General features: G+C 35.8%; 1 protein-coding gene across 3 annotated transcripts in view; it reads right to left on the bottom strand.

The window, feature by feature from the left end:
- The window catches only part of LOC136027082 (inositol 1,4,5-trisphosphate receptor-like), a 156396-nt gene that overhangs the window by 66207 nt on the left and 71407 nt on the right, over nt 1–18782 (bottom strand). For all 3 annotated transcript variants that reach the window (XR_010617490.1, XM_065704023.1, XM_065704024.1), the window contains 3 exons: nt 10108–10265; nt 8963–9128; nt 874–1011 (listed from right to left, as the gene is read on the bottom strand). Coding sequence is in view for 2 of the 3 variants with exons in the window: in XM_065704023.1 (XP_065560095.1) it covers nt 874–1011; nt 8963–9128; nt 10108–10265 (462 nt within the window). In the remaining variant the exon portion in view is untranslated. The remainder of the gene's footprint in view (nt 1–873; nt 1012–8962; nt 9129–10107; nt 10266–18782) is intronic.

The raw sequence follows: 18782 nt of genomic DNA, 5'->3' as shown, positions 1-18782 counted from the left end.
TCCAATATTTTAGGTCCCCCCCCCAACTCCCCCATATGTCACCGGAACCAGATCGGATCCATTCCGGTTATGTCAGTCACGTATCTTGGACTTGTTTTTATTCTTCCCACCAAGTTTCATCCTGATCTCTCCACTTTAAGTGTTTTCCAAGATTTCTGGTCCCTCCCCCCTTAATGACTCTGGATCCGGTCAGAATTTAAAGTAAGATATCTGAGTTTACGAGTTCCTTCTGAATATGAAATTTCATTAAGATCAGATCACTCCTTCGTAAGTCAAAAATACCACTTTTTTCTAATTTTTCAGAATTAACACCCCCCCCCCCCCAACTCCCCCGAACAGAGCAGATCCGTTCCAGTTATGTCAATCACGTATCTAGGACTTCTGCTTTTTTCCCACCAAGTTTCATCCCGATCTCTCCACTCTAAGCGCTTTCCAAGATTTTGGGTTCCCCCCTCCAACTCCCCCAATGTCACCGGATGTGGTCGAGATTTAAAATAAAGCTCTGAGACAAGATATCCTTCCATACATCAAATTTCATTAAGATCCCATCACCCGTTCGGGTGATGGGATCCCATCATTTTTTCTATTTTTTTTTCGAATTAACCGGCCCCCCACTCCCCCCCCCCAGATGGTCAAATTGGGAAACGACTATTTCTAATTTAATCGGTCTGGTCCCTGATACACCTGCTAAATTTCGTCGTCCTAGCTTACCTGGAAGTGCCTAAAGTAGCAAAACCGGGACAGACGACAGACAGACAGACGGACAGGACGACAAAATTTATGATCGCTATATATGACTATATCGCTATATGTCACACCAAGTGCCATAAAAGCCGAAATATGAAACTAAAAAACTATGAATAATAATTTTACCTGGTTTTTACTACAGTTCTTCTGACTCAGCTTAAGCAGACGATAGCATAATCTACAAAGCGTCTTGTAAGCAGAATGATTGGCGTCCTTCAAATCAGACAACTTGAACGGTCTCTTATCTGTGGCCAAATCTGGGAACTAGAAAAAAGAGGATCATGGCAAATTCTTTTTTTTTTTAGTATAAAAAGTTTACCTATTTTTTTTATGTTTCTGATTGGAAGTACAACACATCGTATCTAAGTCAGTTTTATTGTAATGAATTGTGGTTTTCTAATCCCACTGTTTCTTATAAAAATCCAGCTTTCGAGGGCCTACATTTTTTCGAAATCTTTTTAATTAACTTACGGCATTTGCTTCTAGAATTTTCCAGAGCGCATTAACTTTTATTTTTATTTATAATATTAATATGATATTTCTTCGAAGACAGAAGGAGGCTAGATGAGACCAAGAAAATTGGAAAGACTAGACCAAGTCTTAAACTAGTATAGAAATACAGATTAGCCAATTAGCCAGATGTATTATCTTTCAAAACTAGAAGATCAATTAGCAAATCATTTATTGATCTGTGATTCCGAAATAATGCTTCAGGAAACCAGAGATATATTAAATATTTTCCAATTAAATTTTCTTAAATTCTCATCAGATATCAATTGGTTATGCTTTTGAAAGAAATGGAATCCAGAGAAAAATTCAGACAAACATACTCCTTTTAAAACAGCAAACTACACTAAAAGTCACAAATGCATTGTCTTTCTAAAAGGTTGAGTTGATTAAGTTCGAACATTCTCAATATAGGACTTATCTTATAGAGAGTTAAGCCAATATAATCTTGCTTAATAAGCAACTTGATGGCATTTGACATTTCTCTTCCTTTACTTTTTATGAGGATCGTCCAAATCAGTTTCGTCTAATTTCCATGGAAATTACACTGAAAGTCACAAATGCGTTGTCTTTCTAAAAGGTTGAGTTGATTAAGTTCGAACATTCTCAATATAGGACTTAGACAGTTAAGTAAATGCAATCTTGCTTAATAAGCAACTTGATGGCATTTGACATTTCTCTTCCTTTACTTTTTATGAGGATCGTCCAAATCAGTTTCGTCTAATTTCTATGGAAATTACACTGAAAGTCACAAATGCATTGTCTTTCTAAAAGGTTGAGTTGATTAAGTTCGAACATTCTCAATATAGGACTTATCTTATAGACAGTTAAGTCAATGCAATCTTGCTTAATAAGCAAGTTGATGGCATTTGACATTTCTCATCCTTTACTTTTTATGAGGATCGTCCAAATCGGTTTCGTCTAATTTCTATGGAAATTACACTGAAAGTCACAAATGCATTGTCTTTCTAAAAGGTTGAGTTGATTAAGTTCGAACATTTTCAATATAGGACTTATTTTATAGACAGTTAAGTCAATGCAATCTTGCGTAATAAGCAACTTGATGGCATTTGACATTTCTCTTCCTTTACTTTTTATGAGGATCGTCCAAATCAGTTTCGTCTAATCTCTATGGAAATTACACTGAAAGTCACAAATGCATTGTCTTTCTAAAAGGTTGAGTTGATTAAGTTCGAACATTCTCAATATAGGACTTATAGACAGTTAAGTCAATGCAATCTTGCTTAATAAGCAACTTGATGGCATTTGACATTTCTCTTCCTTTACTTTTTATGAGGATCGTCCAAATCAGTTTCGTTTAATTTCTATGGAAATTACACTGAAAGTCACAAATGCAACTCTTTTTTCGCATGCTGACCAATGGTCTGTGCACCAAATAAAGTAAGTAAGTATGATGGCACTAGGCCTTTAAGGTCCAAACCGGCGGTGCTGATCTCCGTTTTGTGGCCCTTCAGCCAGAAATTCCTTCCTGCTTATCTTTGTTAGTTTTCTCCAAGTACCCATTTAGAGCTGGGTTGACTCTGGCTGAGCTTACGAGTCCCACCACTGACCCCGTCCCAAACCAAATAACTGGCTACGCCTGGTATCGAACTCGTATCTCATGGACAAAGACGTCTGCGAAGGGCAATCTCTTGACTCTCTGATTTCGGCCGGAAGTTTTATGGGGCAAAAAATCCAACGCTTCCCGAGACACATCCAACAGATACACCTTATCTAAGAGATTGTTTACCTTTCATTTAAATACGATTATTATTCTTACATTTATATTGTTAATGTAACAACAAATAAAAACGCACGCCCAAAATGTCTCTACTATTATTGGAATGAATTATGTCACGTTTTAGGTATCGTTTATTTCCTCATATAATTTTTGTTCTTTTTATGTTTAAGTTAATTATTGATTTTAATTTTAGTTCTTTTAGGGTTATATTAATTAACTAGCTGTTGGGGTGGCGCTTCGCACCCCCTCCCCCCAAGCCCCCGCGCGCGCGTAAGTTGTTACGCGCCATATTATTTACGCACTATTGTAGTTGTGTCCACCTGTGAATATAGATAGATTATATATATATATATATATATATATATATATATATATATATATATATATATATATATATATATATATATATAATATATATATATATATATACTAGCTGTTGGGGTGGCGCTAGCGCCACCCCAACACCTAGTTGGTGGGGGCGCTTCGCCCCCCCGCGCGCATAAGTCGTTACGCGCCATATTAGTTACCCGCCATTGTAGTTGTGTCCCTATGTCCCACCTGTGAATATATATATATATATATATATATATATATATATATATATATATATATATATATATATATATATATATATATATATATATATATATATGTTTTTAACTACGTAAAACTTGCGAATATACAACATTCTTTGCTGTCCCATTGTCTGTGCATATAAATAGATTGTCAGGTTTACCGACTCTTGAACATGCAACATATAATGGTCAATGGGAAAACAATCCGTATTCAGATCTATACCTCATGATTCTAATGATTGCCCTTGAGCTTTGTTGATGGTGATTGCTAATCGACCATTCCCTGAGTCGCCATCGTCATTTATATATCCCCCTGTGCACCCCGGCGTCCCCTTTGTAGTTATGTCCCTGTGTCCCGGTCGTCATTTATATTCCCTGTGTCCCGATCGTCATTTGTGTCCCGGTGTCCCAGTCTCTGATTTCTCTTTGAGTGTCCCGGGCGTCATTTATATTCCTTGTGTCCCGGTGTCCCGGTCGTCATTTATATCCCCCTGTGCCCCCCGGCGTCCCCGTTGTAGTTGTGTCATTTATATTCCCTGTGTCCCGGTCGTCATCCCGGTATACATTCGTTTTTGAATTGGTATATGATGAAATAAATTTTTAATTTTTTCCCTTTTTTTTCCTTTTAGTTTTTTTTATTGGTTTTGACCTTTTTTTAGGTTTTTTAGTTTTTTTTTTCTTTTTTCTTTTTAGTTTTTTTTGAAGTTTTTATCTTTTTAGTTTTTTTATTTTTATTTATATTTTTTTAGTTTTCTTTTTCTCCTTTATTTTTCAGTTTTTTTCCTTTTTTTAGTTTTTTTTCTTTTTAGTTCTTTTAGTTTTTACCTTTTTTAGTTTTTTTTAGTTTTTTAGATGAAATTTTTTTTAGTTTTATTCCTTTTTTTCTTTTCAGTTTTTTATTGGGTTTTACCTTTTTTTTTAGCTTTTTTAGTTTTTTTTCGTTTTTTCTTTTTACTTTTTTTTTAGTTTTTATCTTTTTTATTTTTTTTATTTTTATTCTTAATTTTTTTTATTAGTTTTTAGTTTTTTTTTGTAGTTTTTGCCTTTTTTAGTTTTTTCAGTTTTTTTTTAGTTTTTAGATTTTTACCTTTTTTTAGCCTAACCAGGATTTGAACCTGGGACCTTCATTCTCCGTTCTGACACCCTCTCTCACCGAGTGACTACTCCAGCATGTTCATTTTGGTGTTTTAAATGGTATATTATTAACCAAATTAATGTGTTTTACAATATACTAAGCATCGTCATAACAAAAATGACGACAACTAATTTCATGACGTCAGTCAACACAGAAATTAAGTTCTGAAATTAAGTCATGAAATTAGTTGCCGTCATTTTTGCTTTGACGGTGACGTCATTCAAGTTATATAAGACATATGTTCACGTAGAAATCTATTAATGTTTAAGTTTACAATGACTGATGAAGATGCTCAAAGAGTCTATGCCAAAAAACTTGCTGCTGATAGAGAAAGTCAGAAAAGAAAGCGTGCCGAGGAACTATCAGCAGCAAGTTTTTTGGCATAGACTCTTTGAGCATCTTCATCAGTCATTGTAAACTTAAACATTAATAGATTTCTACGTGAACATATGTCTTATATAACTTGAATGACGTCACCGTCAAAGCAAAAATGACGACAACTAATTTCATGACGTCAGCCGACACAGAAACATGACGTCACCTGACAACTAATTTCATGACGTCAGCCGACACAGAAACATGACGTCACCTGATCCACAGATCCACAGACAGACAACTTATTTTTATATATATAGATATATATATATATATGTTTTTAACAACGTAAAACTTAAGAATATACAACATTCTTCGCTGTCCCATTGTCTGTGCATATAAATAGATTGTTGGGTTTACCGACTCTTGAACATGCAACCTATAATTGTGCATGGGAAAACAATCCGTATTCAGATCTATACCTCATTATTCTAATGATTGCCCTTGAGCTTTGTTGATGGTGATTGCTAATCGAACATTCCCTGTGTCCCGGTCGTCATTTATATATCCCCCTTGTGCCCCCCAGCGTCCCCGTTGTAGTTGTTTCCCTGTGTCTTGGTCGTCATTTATATTCCCTGTGTCCCGGTGTCCCAGTCGTTATTTGTGTCCCGGTGTCCCAGTCTGTAATTTCTCTTTGAGTGTCCCGTTCGTCATTTATATTCCCTGTGTCCCGGTGTCCCAGTCTGTAATTTCGTCAGTCGACAAACATGACGTCAGTCGACAAACAACTTCATGACGGCATAATGCTCAATCGTTATAATGACGTCAGTCGACACACAAACATGGCGTCAGTCGACAGACAGACAGACAAACAACTTATTTTTATATATATAGATTCATAGTACTTTCTGGTCGTTAACTTATTGTCGTTAACTTATGGTCGTTTCAGGTTTTTATCTTGCTTTACCCCTTTCTGTCAAAAACTCTTTTTGGGAGACTTTTTCAAGATTAATCTTTAAAAGGGAGCATTTTATTTTCTTTGGTCGTTTTATTTTTTCAATTTCTATTATTTATTGGTACTACGTATACGTGGTGTCGAGCTTAGAAAACTATGGCGCCAATAACCCCTCTCAATAGAGGGAAAAAGGAATAAATAAAATTACTAGAAACGAGATTTTTATTTTGAAATCTTATTAGAAGTAAAAATACATCATGTTAATTAGACGACTACAGTTTTTATCAGGTTTTCAGTAGCCTATTGACTTCAAAATATTTACTAAATGCACACTTTGACAATGTGGCTTATTCAAGCGAAGGTTATCTACTAATTTTAGGCGTAACAGATCAGTTTAAAATTTTTTTTTATAAATCATTCATTTTAAAGAAAAATTTTACACATTAATATTATCCATTAAACTTTGTTACTATAATGCAGGGCTACCAAAGGTTTGGCGGCAGGAAATTAGGGACTTTTAGGGACCTACGGTCGTTACTACAAAACCTATGATACAGATGAAAAAAAAACTAAAACTGGATGCAACACATTTCTCACTTTTCTGACTGTTTAAACAAACTAGTTATTAGCAACTGCTTCTTCTTCTGGATTGCCGTCAGCGTGCTTTCAAGATCTGCGGAATTTTTTTGTTCATCGCGGAATGCTAATGATCCATCTAGCATTGCCTGAGCAATCTGAATTTCTACCATATTGTTCTTCTGAATTCCTTTCTTCAGTCGATTCCTTGCTTCGTGAAGCATCTGATTAGTTGCTTTTTCCTTAGTCCCGAATGCATCCCTTTTCTCTTTCCAAGTCTCCTCAAGAGTATTTATCATTTCTTTGTTCGACCACATTTCAGCGATTAGCTGCTGCTTTTGCTGTTCATCTTTTTCCAAATTGTGCCGTTCTTCTTTGCCATTTTTTCTCAGCTCTCTTTCCCGTTCCAGATAGTTTTTGATAGCTCTTTCGCGCTGACTTGGCGAGCTTTATCAAATCTTTAGTAACACAAACCTTTTGAGCACTCCCACCAACTCGACACAGCTCATCAGCAACAAAAAGCTTAAAATTCAATGTGCACTCATTCATGGATGCTCTCTGCTCACTGAGGATCCTCCCAGACAGTGAAAAACCGCCCTCAACACTGGCCGAACCATCAGAAATAATCAACTTATTCTTCACCACGACAACCAAATTTGGATACTTCCCATCTTCAATGAGTCTATTCCATCGTTCATCTATCCTTGCCGGCACAGGCGGGAACTCACTCATCTGAACTAGCTTAAACTCGTCTAGCAGCAAATCAGTTTTTACTGGAATGGACAGTTTTCGAGCGACATACAACAAATCTTGAATAGAATTTGACTTCGAAAACTGGCTTGGGTGCAAGAAAGACAAGCTTTTCAGGAATAACAAAGATTCTCCGTTCAAAGCTAGCTTTAAAATGTACTTCGCAGCCGACACGTAGCGCTTCTGTACACTCAGCAAAAACACACGTTTTGAAAGCTCGTCAGCAGCTCTGAGACAGGTCTGAACTTCGTCACTTAGAGAGGCAGCAACTTACAACAGAGGAAGCATATTTTTCATCTTTTAGATTTTCAATTCAGATTTTCAGTCTTTTTATCTACGGCTAAACTTCGCCAGCAGGAAGTATAATTCAAGTGAATACCAGCTTCAATATGGTTCAGGATACAAAAATAACGAGCCTTTTTTGCCTTGCAGGTCTTTTTACACACGGTCAATAGTATGCGTTGCTTATATGCGTCAACACAAATATCTTTGAAGCTTGACAAAATCGATCCTGTAGGGCTAGGGCTGCAGGGATATTAATTTACGTTAACGATAATTATATAAAAAAAAAATTACGTTTATATGTTAAAAAATAAATCGAGATACATAGTTGTAATTTGGGTAAATACTTATTCTAAATAATGTTTCCTAACTGCAGGATTTTGTATGAATTTATTTAAAAAAAGGAATTTAGATTCAACAATTACTTTTGTTTTACAGTCAGCCATTTCATCTCATTTGACAACCAAAAAGCCTGGAAAGACACACCCAGACAGAAAATCATATTAAAAAAAAAAAAAAAAAAGAAGAGTTTTTTTTTGTGTGTGTTTTTTAGATCGACCAAGCTCAGGCCAGAAAGCTTTTAATTGATCTTGAGAGAGTGAAAAGAAAACTTTAATTGACTTCAAAATTTTTTACCTCAGGTCCTCAAGAAGCCAAAACAGAGAAGAACTACACGAATCAAGGATTACGAATGAGTAGAAGATATTTTTCATATAGTTCAACTATTTTTTTTTTTTTTTTTTTTTTTTTTTTTTTTTTTATTTTTTTTTTTTTTTTTTAGCAACTCTGAAAATCATAAATGAGCTATTTGAGCTATAGTTGAGCCATCAAGGATCACGAATGCGTAGGCATATTTTTCATATAGCTTCACCTTTTTTTTCTTTTTTTATTTGAGCAACTCCCAAAACCTTAAGTGTGTGCTTCAGAATTGCCTGTTGCTGTCGGTAAATTATAATGTTAGATAATAAGGAATAACACACCTGAAGAATCATAAAAACTTTCTTCAAATCTACCTATTACTGTTGGTCGTTGCTACATTGCTAATTTTTACTACTGGTCATATGTCTTTACTACGACACTATTGGTAAATTATAATGTTAGATAATAAGGAATATCACGCGTACCTCAAGAATCATAAATAAATACTATAAAATCACTTGCTATTGTTGGAAATCATATCGTTGCATTTGCAGTGATAATAATTTGGGTTGTTAGATTCTTGGCCAGTTACTATTATGGTGTTGGTAATTTGTACCGTTTGACAACTTCTAGCACAAGAGATTATACTGCTGGTTATTTTTTGCTGTTACGTAAGTAGCCTTGTGCTGTTACACTGTTGGTAATTTGTAATGTTAGAGAATAAAGAAAATCCCACTTACCTCAAGAATCATAAAAATATGCTTCAAAATTGCCTGCTCTCTGAGTAATTTCTGTCTATCTCGATTCGGATTGGCTACAACAAGTTCCAATGCATCCGGACGATTTTGCTCCGCCTCCAGATTGGCAATGAAATATATGACTTTTTGTACAAGAGATATGACATAACTAAAAAAAAAAAATAATTAAAAGACTTTTAAATAAGAAAATTGGAAAAAAAAATTAATGAAAATCTTAAATGGAAGATTCAGAAAGTAGATTTCGAATAAAATAACTTATTAAAGTTTCGGTTTACACTTAAAAATCAACAAATTGACTTCAAAACCTAGAAATTAACTTGCTAACTTTAACTTGGAAATAATAATCTAGATCAAAAAAAGAAAGCAATAATACAGACATTAGTTACACACTTTGTTGTGAGTTAGGAAGGAAGGCAGCGTATGGCCAAGACAGGTAATTGGGTAATTATTTTCAATTCAACAAAAACTCTCACACAATTGAGATCTAGAGTAAAGAGGTTTAAATAGGAAACTCAAACTTAGACTTCAAATTTTCCCACTTCCTAAAGTTCTGATGCATTTAATACATGTATTCATTATCCGGCATAGTTGTGAGCATGGTTATTTTATGTTTTTGCTAGTGATAAGTCATGCTGTCGGGTCAAATTTCCAAATTAATTTCAGTTAATCTTCGTCAATTTTGTATTTTCTTTGTCAGCTGGCCAAGGCCTGCAGAAGACCTGGCCAGAAAAACCTGCCTTAGAAATAGATGAGATACTCAACAAGTCCGGTAATAAATATTCTCTTTAAATACATAGGTATTTCTTGTATCCATTTGACCATACTGAACATGCTTAATAAATCCTCAAATATTCTAACTCCCAAAACCATATTCGTTCTCATACACAAAAAAAAAACCTCTATAACATAAATTCCAAACTAGGCTTTATTCAGGCCCTTAACCTCCCCCTATACCACCGCAATCAAATTATCCAAAGCAAGACCAAAAACGAAAGAACAGGGGGGCGGGGTTCAAATACGGGACGAAACGGAGAAAAAAAAATCATATAAACTTACAAAGAGGGTGGTATAAATCAAACTACAGTAAAAAAAAAGTCTTCTTCTTTTCAAATATTCAAGGTACTCACTTTCGATCATCTATGGAGACTGTTCCGTCATTCACACTGGAAACAAATTTTGTTAAAACATTACAAGCATCATTGGCAAATTCCAGATCTCTAACTTCAGTTGGGGATACAGGCACAAGAACAAATTCTTCTCTGTTGTTCTCCCCAGATAAACCAACCTAAAAAAAAAACATTACCTACAATGAAACGGGATTCTTAGATCACAACATTTACACTATTAAGATCTATTCAGGCACGTATTTGAAATGGCAATATTTCAAATGCTAGATTCAATTTTTAAATTAAATACCAGAAAAAAATTTGATCTTCTAGTCACATTGAAAAAAAGCAGCTAAAAAGTAAATAAAAGACACTGAATTGAAGAAAAATCCCTATCTTGAAGTGTAAAAAGAAAAAAAATTATTTAAGGTATTACTTATGGTATTTTTAGTACTACATTTATTTTACGTGTTTCCTTTAGAAGTGGTCAAACATTATAGTTATACTGTCATATTGACAACTGAACAACCCTGAAGCAACTAAACAAGACACGAGGAATTAATGAAGAAAATTCCATATTTTAACAAAAGAAAAAGGTTTTATACATATTTTATTTTAGGTTTCCAACCGTAGTTTATATGACAATCTCCTTAGTCTCTCAATTCACACGCTAATATATATATATATATATATATATATATATATATATATATATATATATATATATATATAATAATAATAATTTATTTCTTACCCACTTACGAAAGAGAAAAAGTGGAGTACAAGGAAAAAACAAATAACTACAAAGAACACAAAAAACACAAAACAAATAACACAAAAAAAACACAAATACAAGAAGAAGAAGAAAAAAAACAACAATTTAACACAAGAGGCGGATAAGATGATTGTTAGGACCAAGACAGATTGGCGCTTCATCAATTAAATTTGAACTGAGTTTTTCCACTGAAAGAACAATATCCGTTGCCTGATATTTACTAATTAACCTTCGGTTCCGAAATGATCGTGGTAAATAAAGTAGGAACTTTAAATACCGATAGTAATCCGTCTTGACCCTCTTTACGTCACCTTTATTCGAAAGCATATAAAAACCAACACAAAATAACACAGAATGGTCGCAGAAACTCGAGTACAGCTTTGTAAGTGCTTGTCGCCGGAAATGTCCCCGATTTCCCAAAAATTTAGAATACCCCATTTTAAGCTTAAATTGAATATCCCGAATCATCTGAAAACGAAAAGAACTTAGAGAATTACACACAGAAATCCCAAGCCATCGAAAAGAAGTGACTTGTGGTACGGAAAAAGAAATGCAATCCAAAGGATGAGACGAACTAACCCCATTAAATATAAGAAATTCACATTTATCTACATTTAGCAATAATCCAATTCTCGCAAATGCATCAGCGACGGATCGGACAGAACGCACTAAACCGGCCTCAGTTCGGCTAATAAGAAGCAAGTCGCCAGCATAATCTAAGTATGATACGTCTGTGAATCCTGTAAAACAAGAACTATGTATACCAGACAAAACATTTTCAATAGAAGCGTTGAAGATATGAGGAGAGAGAACTCCTCCCTGTCTAACCCCACACTTGACTGGTATATGTCCGAAAAAATCACCATTTTCTGACTTTAATCTTAAATGAGAATTTGAATATCAAAACTTCAAAACTAGAATCACAGACGCATTCACACCAAGCTGACTAAGAGTATACCAAGCCTGAGCATGGCAAACACTATCGAATGCTCTAGATATATTAAGGGTGCAAAAATAAAGACTATAACTACTACGAGTGGTTTCCTTAATAAACTGCGCTAAAACACGATGAGCATGTTGACAGCTCAGATCTGACCTGAAGCCAAACTGGTTAGCCTCATAATTAACAAATTCATCGATATGTGGGAGTAGAACATACTCAAATAATTTACTTAGAGTACAGGCGACGATAATCGGCCTGTACGAATTACACGAATTTAGATCTTTTCCTTTCTTTAATATAGAAGTAACACTTCCACATAAAAATGAATCAGGAACAATAGACCTTGAAAGGCACATCTGAAATAATAACTGAAGATGCGACAGAAGTTCAGGTGACCTCGGATCAAGATGAGCGGCACAAATACCATCAAGGTCACAAGACTTTGACTTTAACCGTCGAAGAGATTTCACAATATTAGATTTATCAACAGGTATAACATGTCTTTGGCTCACACTATTAGGAAGAACTTTCGCCCCTAAAGCAGTAAAACGGCTATGAACATCATAATTAATAGCGGAAAGATGCGCGTATAATGTTTAATCCACGACAATCTTGGAATAATATCGCTAGAAGAAGATTCTTAGAAATTCGGCGCATTCAGCGCATTTTGCCACTGTTTACCATTAGTTGGAAATTCAGCGCCCGAAAACCGAACTGCACGAAGATGACGCTTATAAGTTGATATTGTTCTCTGCTTGATGCTAAAAACTTGACCACTAGAAGGTCTACCACAAGCAATCCACATTTTCAACCAAAACTTGGCTTGGTTCTTCACTTTCTTAAGTTCCGGATCACACTTCCAAAAGGTCTTACGGGTGTTAAGTCGCACGCGAGTCAACGGAACAGCTATTGCTTCGGCTTGTTTAATTAAAGAAACGATATTTCTGTAGTAAGAGTTTAACTTACCAAGAGCATCACTGACAAAATAACCAGCACCAAGAAGATGATAAGGCACCGAAATAGTAGATAGCAGGGAGTCAAAAAACAGACTGACCAATTTGCTTTATCCCAATCACGTTTGCAAATCCATTTCTTAGGCTTAGGAGGAGCACTGAAGCTGATTGTAGAGCAAATAGATAGATCTAAATTAAGAGGGAGATGGTCATAGTCTCTTTCCTCATCGTCGACATGAACATTAGAGGTATGAAGAAGGGGCGAACACATACAATGGTTCAAATCAGAAACTGCTCCACTATTATGGATATTTGAGAAGCTGCAATCTTTATTTATAGTCCTATGCGCGGCTGGTAGAGCATTTAGTAGGGCCTTAGATCGACGGGGTGATATATGAATGTTGCAATTTAGATCACCGGCAAGAAGCCATGAATACCCAAGAGATTCAATTCCGCTAATCAGACCTTGCAGCTTATCACAAGACTTGGCAAAACTCGAGAACGAGTGTACCGACTTTTTATCATGCGGCAGGTAAGCATTAATTAGGACAGAGTCTCCAAGTCTTACAGCTAGAAACTGCTCAGATGAGTGGTAGCACACCGGTAATAAATCTGCAAGATACCGTCTGATGTAACACGCGAGGCCACCAGAAGGCCTACCCCGAGTCTGTCTAGCATTGGTAATAAACACAAAGTGATCACGATTTCTTCGTAAAAAGTTCACGCTGCAGGCAGGAAGCAAGTGTTCTTGCAGGAGAAGGACATCAAAACGGCTTAACTTTTCCTCCAGACTTGGCACTTTGTCTTTAGTCCCGTTAATGTTAAACGAGCACACCGAAATTTTGCGACAGTTCATTTATGAAGGCGCCTTGTAACGATCTTAACAAGAGCCTGGAGACGAGGACAGCAAAAACTAAATGCCACATGAACATCACCGCAATTTGCGAATTTTATCAGATCCGTACATGGGGTGTCTTTGCAATATTCATGAGGACCAGAGCATCTAGCACATTTAGAGCAGGTACTCGGACAGTTAGCAATTAGATGTTCAGGAGACTCGCATTTGTTACAGCGTCTCGGGATTTTTTTAAATTCATAGACACGGATCAGTTCTTATTCAATTTTCAACCCCAGTCAAAGAGCTGAAATAAGAGACCCTTGATCACTAAAGGCAATCTTTACGCACCGGGAGTTTCCAATTCGTGTGGCTTCAGCAACTCCAGAACAGTTCTTGAACAGAGATAAATCAAACGAGTCGCCAATCCCTTTTGCGATTCCGTAGAACTTCCTTTCCAGAAACTTCATATCCGATCCACGCAAGACTGATAGGGCTGAATCACAAAAGCCGCTTGCCGCAACGCTGTCAATATTCACAATTATCCTGTCTCCAGAGGCGCGAATATTCTCAATACATTCATGTCCGGCAATTTATCAATCACAGCTTTTCGTTTCGACGGATTGTCAAGATCACGCGGTGTCTTCGTGATAGCGATTATCACTTGATTCGTTACAACTGGAATGGAAGCAACGCCGTCCCCTGGTAATTCTGGGAAGTGGAGATCATAAGCAGTCACCTTATCTTTAATTTGTAGCAGGGTCTGATGAAGAGTATTAATTTTTTGCCGAGAGCCTAGAATAGGCTACTGCAGGCAAACACGGAACCTCAATGGGGGAACGTATTAAGCATCGGCACTGTTTCTTTTTTTGAGAAAAACAGAAACAGAAAAAAAAACAGTTAGAGAAAAAAACAGAACAGAAACAGAAACAGGTCAAACAAAAAACAGGTGACCTGTTTCTGTAATCTGTTCTGTTTTTCGAAAAAACAGAAAACAGCTGTTTTCCTGTTTTTTCCTTACTTCTTCTATTTCTAATAGGAAGGAAACATCTTATTGTTAAATCCTTTTAGTTACATACAAAAGATGAGCAACTTCGTGTAATTCAACACACTAGCGTATTTTTAGGGGGGGGGGCGAAATTTGGCAAAATTTGTCATAAAATGCGTCCAATCGGGTGCAATTTCACCAAAAATTCTTAGGCCTAACGGCCAAATTGCATTTATTCTCAAATTCTTTGTCACTCATTTATTATGAAAGATTGTCGAAAAAAAAAATCGATTCTGACTCCAGAAGTCGAACGGATCCGTTACCTTGCAGAAAAGTATCACCTTAATTAGGTTAAAAACAAGAGGCAGAAGGACAACGGAATGGAGAGGGGAGAAGGAAAAATAGCAAGACATCTTACATTAATGACATATAGTTTTATTTTCAAGTTTCCCTTAACTTCTCCATCCATAGAATTCAGAAAGCTTTTCTGTAAGAGCCAACAGTAAGGCAAAGAAACAAAAATTTTCGTCCCCTAAACCCTGCCTAAACTGGGGACGAAAATTTTTACATTTATTTCGTTTTCTCGAACTTGCTTGACATTACTAAGATTTTTCTACATTCAATAAGAATAGCAGACTTATACACCACGGTTGTCAAAAAATCTCTAGCCCCCATTCTTTATAGGCTACTGGTACTGACGACCTTTAGGTAGGACGACCTTTTGGTGGGCTAAGTAAACATATGAGGGACTGTCTTGCTGCCACTCTTTCTTCTAAAGTCATTCGTTCATATGTACAAGGATCAAGATAAGCTGCACGCTGGTAGAGCTCCAACTTGAATCTAGGATTTTGCACAAAATACTTTTTTAACTGTATAAGCAGCTGATTCTTCAGGCGATTTTCAAGCAGCCTCGTCAATATCGCTTCACAGAAGCTCACCAATCCCTTGATCAGCATGTATGCTTTGCTTGAAGTGGTGTAAGTGGACCCACTAGCCAGTTCGGTGGCCTCTTCAAAAGGGCTCAAACAACTTGTTGCACATTCTAAAAGTGACCAGACTTGCTCAGTAAGTTCAAGTTCTCTAATTTTCGCATTGCGAACATTTACATCATAAAATTTCTGTAGAGCAGATTTTCTGTGTAACGAGGAACTAATCATCACGTAAGTGCTATTCCAACGCACTTTCATATCATGAGGGATGTGACCACTAAGTCCTATTTCTTTGCAAAGCCCTTCAAAGAGGTCGTGTTGAATATTTGACTTTTTTAGCAGCTTGAGTGTCCGACGCAACTTTTTTGTGTGCACCATTGAGTGAGACTGAGTCTTCAAATTCAGTAAAATCATTTGCACCACTGGCCCATTCATCCCATTCAGTTTCTGTGTCGGAGTCGTACTCTTCCAAGTCATATACATCTGAAGCAGTGTCAACAATGTCTGAATCTATGATATCAGGAAGGTCATCTTCTGTCAGACCAATCTCTGAGGAACATTGCTCTCTACTAGTGCCTTGTTCGGGTTCACCTTCATCATCTGAATCACATTCCGGTGTTTGCTCTACGTCAAATTCATTTCTCACCAAAATTTGAGACCATTTGTGACACTGAGGTGGAGGCAGTGGCCAAAGCAAGATGAACGTTCAATTCCATCAATTTGACAAGCTTTTACGAAGTTCGAGCCAGAATCAGTTACAACACAGAACAATGTCTTCAAGTTCAAATTTCTTCAGGGCTACTATGATTGCTGCAAGTATATTTGCTGCTGTATGCTGAGCCTTGAGACGCTTAAAGTGCAAGATGCAACTGTGAACTATCCATTTTCCACTGACTAGCTTGGAGTAATGTACTGTCACTGCCAAGTATCCTCCCCCTGTATATGACCAGCAGTCAAATGTTAGAGATACCTTTCGTGCCTGATTCATATCCAATTTCAGTTTCAACAGCTTCTTTTTCTTTGCTTGAAACACATGCTGTTTTATGGTACGACCCGATAGAGGCAAAACACCGCCTGTCAAGGAGTGTATCAGTCAACGCATGCTTGCTTGTCAAAAATGGAAAGTGGTAACTTGTCTGCAAGTACTGTTCTTACACACTATTTTGTCAATTTAAGTTGACTTGAGCGGTTGCGCAACATCAGAGAACGAATATCTCTAGTTCCTTTTCTAGAGAAAGAAAAATTGCTCTTTTGGTTCTTTGGCTGTTCTTCAGCTATCCCACATCCTGGCAATGAACCCTGTACTGTGCGACAAACAACATCTTCTGGGCCATTGGCAACATTATCCATGACCTGCCATGCTGGTGCAGTAGAGGCAGATGACTGTACTTGCACCTTAATCTTATGAACGTTTTCCAGGTGATTGACAAAAGTAGTTGAAGAACCTCCACTAGCCTTGATAGTCTTTTTGCAAACCTTGCAGGTGATGCTGCATTTGTCTTTCACACCATAATTAGCCCAAACTGGCTTTTTCTTTATGATTTTAGGTAAAACTTCTACCTCTTCATCAGAGGAAATATCCATGACAGTTTTGCAGTAGTGAATCAGTTTTTTTTTTTTTTAATTACAGACAGGCATTTTTCCTACAAGAATCCTGATACACCCAGTCAGGGTGACTAATTTTTGCATACAATGTAGTTATCGACAATGTTGTGATGATTCTTTTGAAAAAAAAAAATTAAAAAAAAAATCAATGTGATATTTGAATTCTGCATGTCCAATTGTGTGGTACTAGGGATAAAATAAGTCTGAGTTACAGCTTAGTACAAAAAAGAAAAAAAAGGAAGAAGTTAAATGGGCTTGTGCTGTATCTGGAATGAGCTGACTGATAACAATAGGCCTAGAACCCACATGCATACTAAAGTTCAAATAGACTAGCATGGCTGGTCTAATTTAACTATTCATAATTTTTACCTTTAGGATGCTTGCTCCAGCACACAAAATTAGACGAAGGTTAGCAAAGAAATTAAGCTTCTAGTTTAGATGTCGCTATGATTTCACCTGAATATCAAAGAAATTACTCTTCTTGTTGACAAAGGACGATTTCGGTATCATGCCCGCTAGATAGCGCGGCATTCGAAAAAAAAAAATAGAAAAAAACAGAAAACAGATAAAAAATCTGTTTTGTAAAAACAGAAACAGAAACAGGCAAGAAAAAACAGAAACAGAAACAGAAAACAGAAACAGTGCCGATGCTTAGAACATATCACAAAAACAAGAATGATAGGACAAGCATCCGTAATAGACAGCTTTTCCCACAACAGCTTCTTCCCCTTCGTAATATCAGCCAGCTCAAAAAAGTCAATAGCTGATTTCAAAATAACTGCATCTTCTACTCCTCTCTCCAAGTTATACCGAAGAAAGTTCAGAACGGGGGAAAAAACTAAACATTCCGAAGGTTCAAGATCGAAGTCCATTTTCCTTGCACATTCGTCAATCCAATCCGAAGGTTCAAGATCGAAGTCCATTTTCCTTGCACATTCGTCAATCCAAACCAGTAATGAAAGAGCTTAGGAACAAGGGAAGTATATATATATTTATATATATATATATATATATATATATATATATATATATATATATATATATATATATATATATATATATATTATATATATATATATATATATATATATATATATATACATATATATACATATATATATATATATATATATATATATATATATATATATATATATATATATATATATATATATATATATATATATATATATATATTTATATATATATATATATATATATTGCTGATATTAACGTTTCCTAAGTAAAAAGAGATTCAATGAATATATTCAAAATCGTCAATCGAAAAAGACAAGAAAAAAAAGAAACATTGTTGCTATTAATGTTTTCTTAATAAAAAGAGATTTGATGAATAAATTCAGAATCACCCATCAAAATGGTAATGTGGATCCAAATGCATTCTTCAGTTTGTCACATTACAAGTTACAAGGATTTTGTATGTTTTAGATGTTGCATCTTCTGATCCAGAGGATGTTGTATGTTCTGAAAGTTTAGATAATTTGAGAGCTCAATACTCAGCAGTGATTCTTACCATCAGCATTCCAGCCTTAGTTCTGAAATTATTTATGCGTGACAAACAGAAGGTTTCTGCTTTGCGTTAAGAATAATAATATATAAACACTTTTGTTTAGTCATCGCATGAACGAATCGAGACAAATTTACTGTTTG

This window comes from Artemia franciscana, chromosome 5, assembly GCF_032884065.1.
Source record: "Artemia franciscana chromosome 5, ASM3288406v1, whole genome shotgun sequence".
NCBI classification, from domain to species: domain Eukaryota; kingdom Metazoa; phylum Arthropoda; class Branchiopoda; order Anostraca; family Artemiidae; genus Artemia; species Artemia franciscana.
The sequence above is the reverse complement of the archived record's forward strand: the minus strand, read 5'-3'. Positions and strand labels throughout refer to the sequence as shown.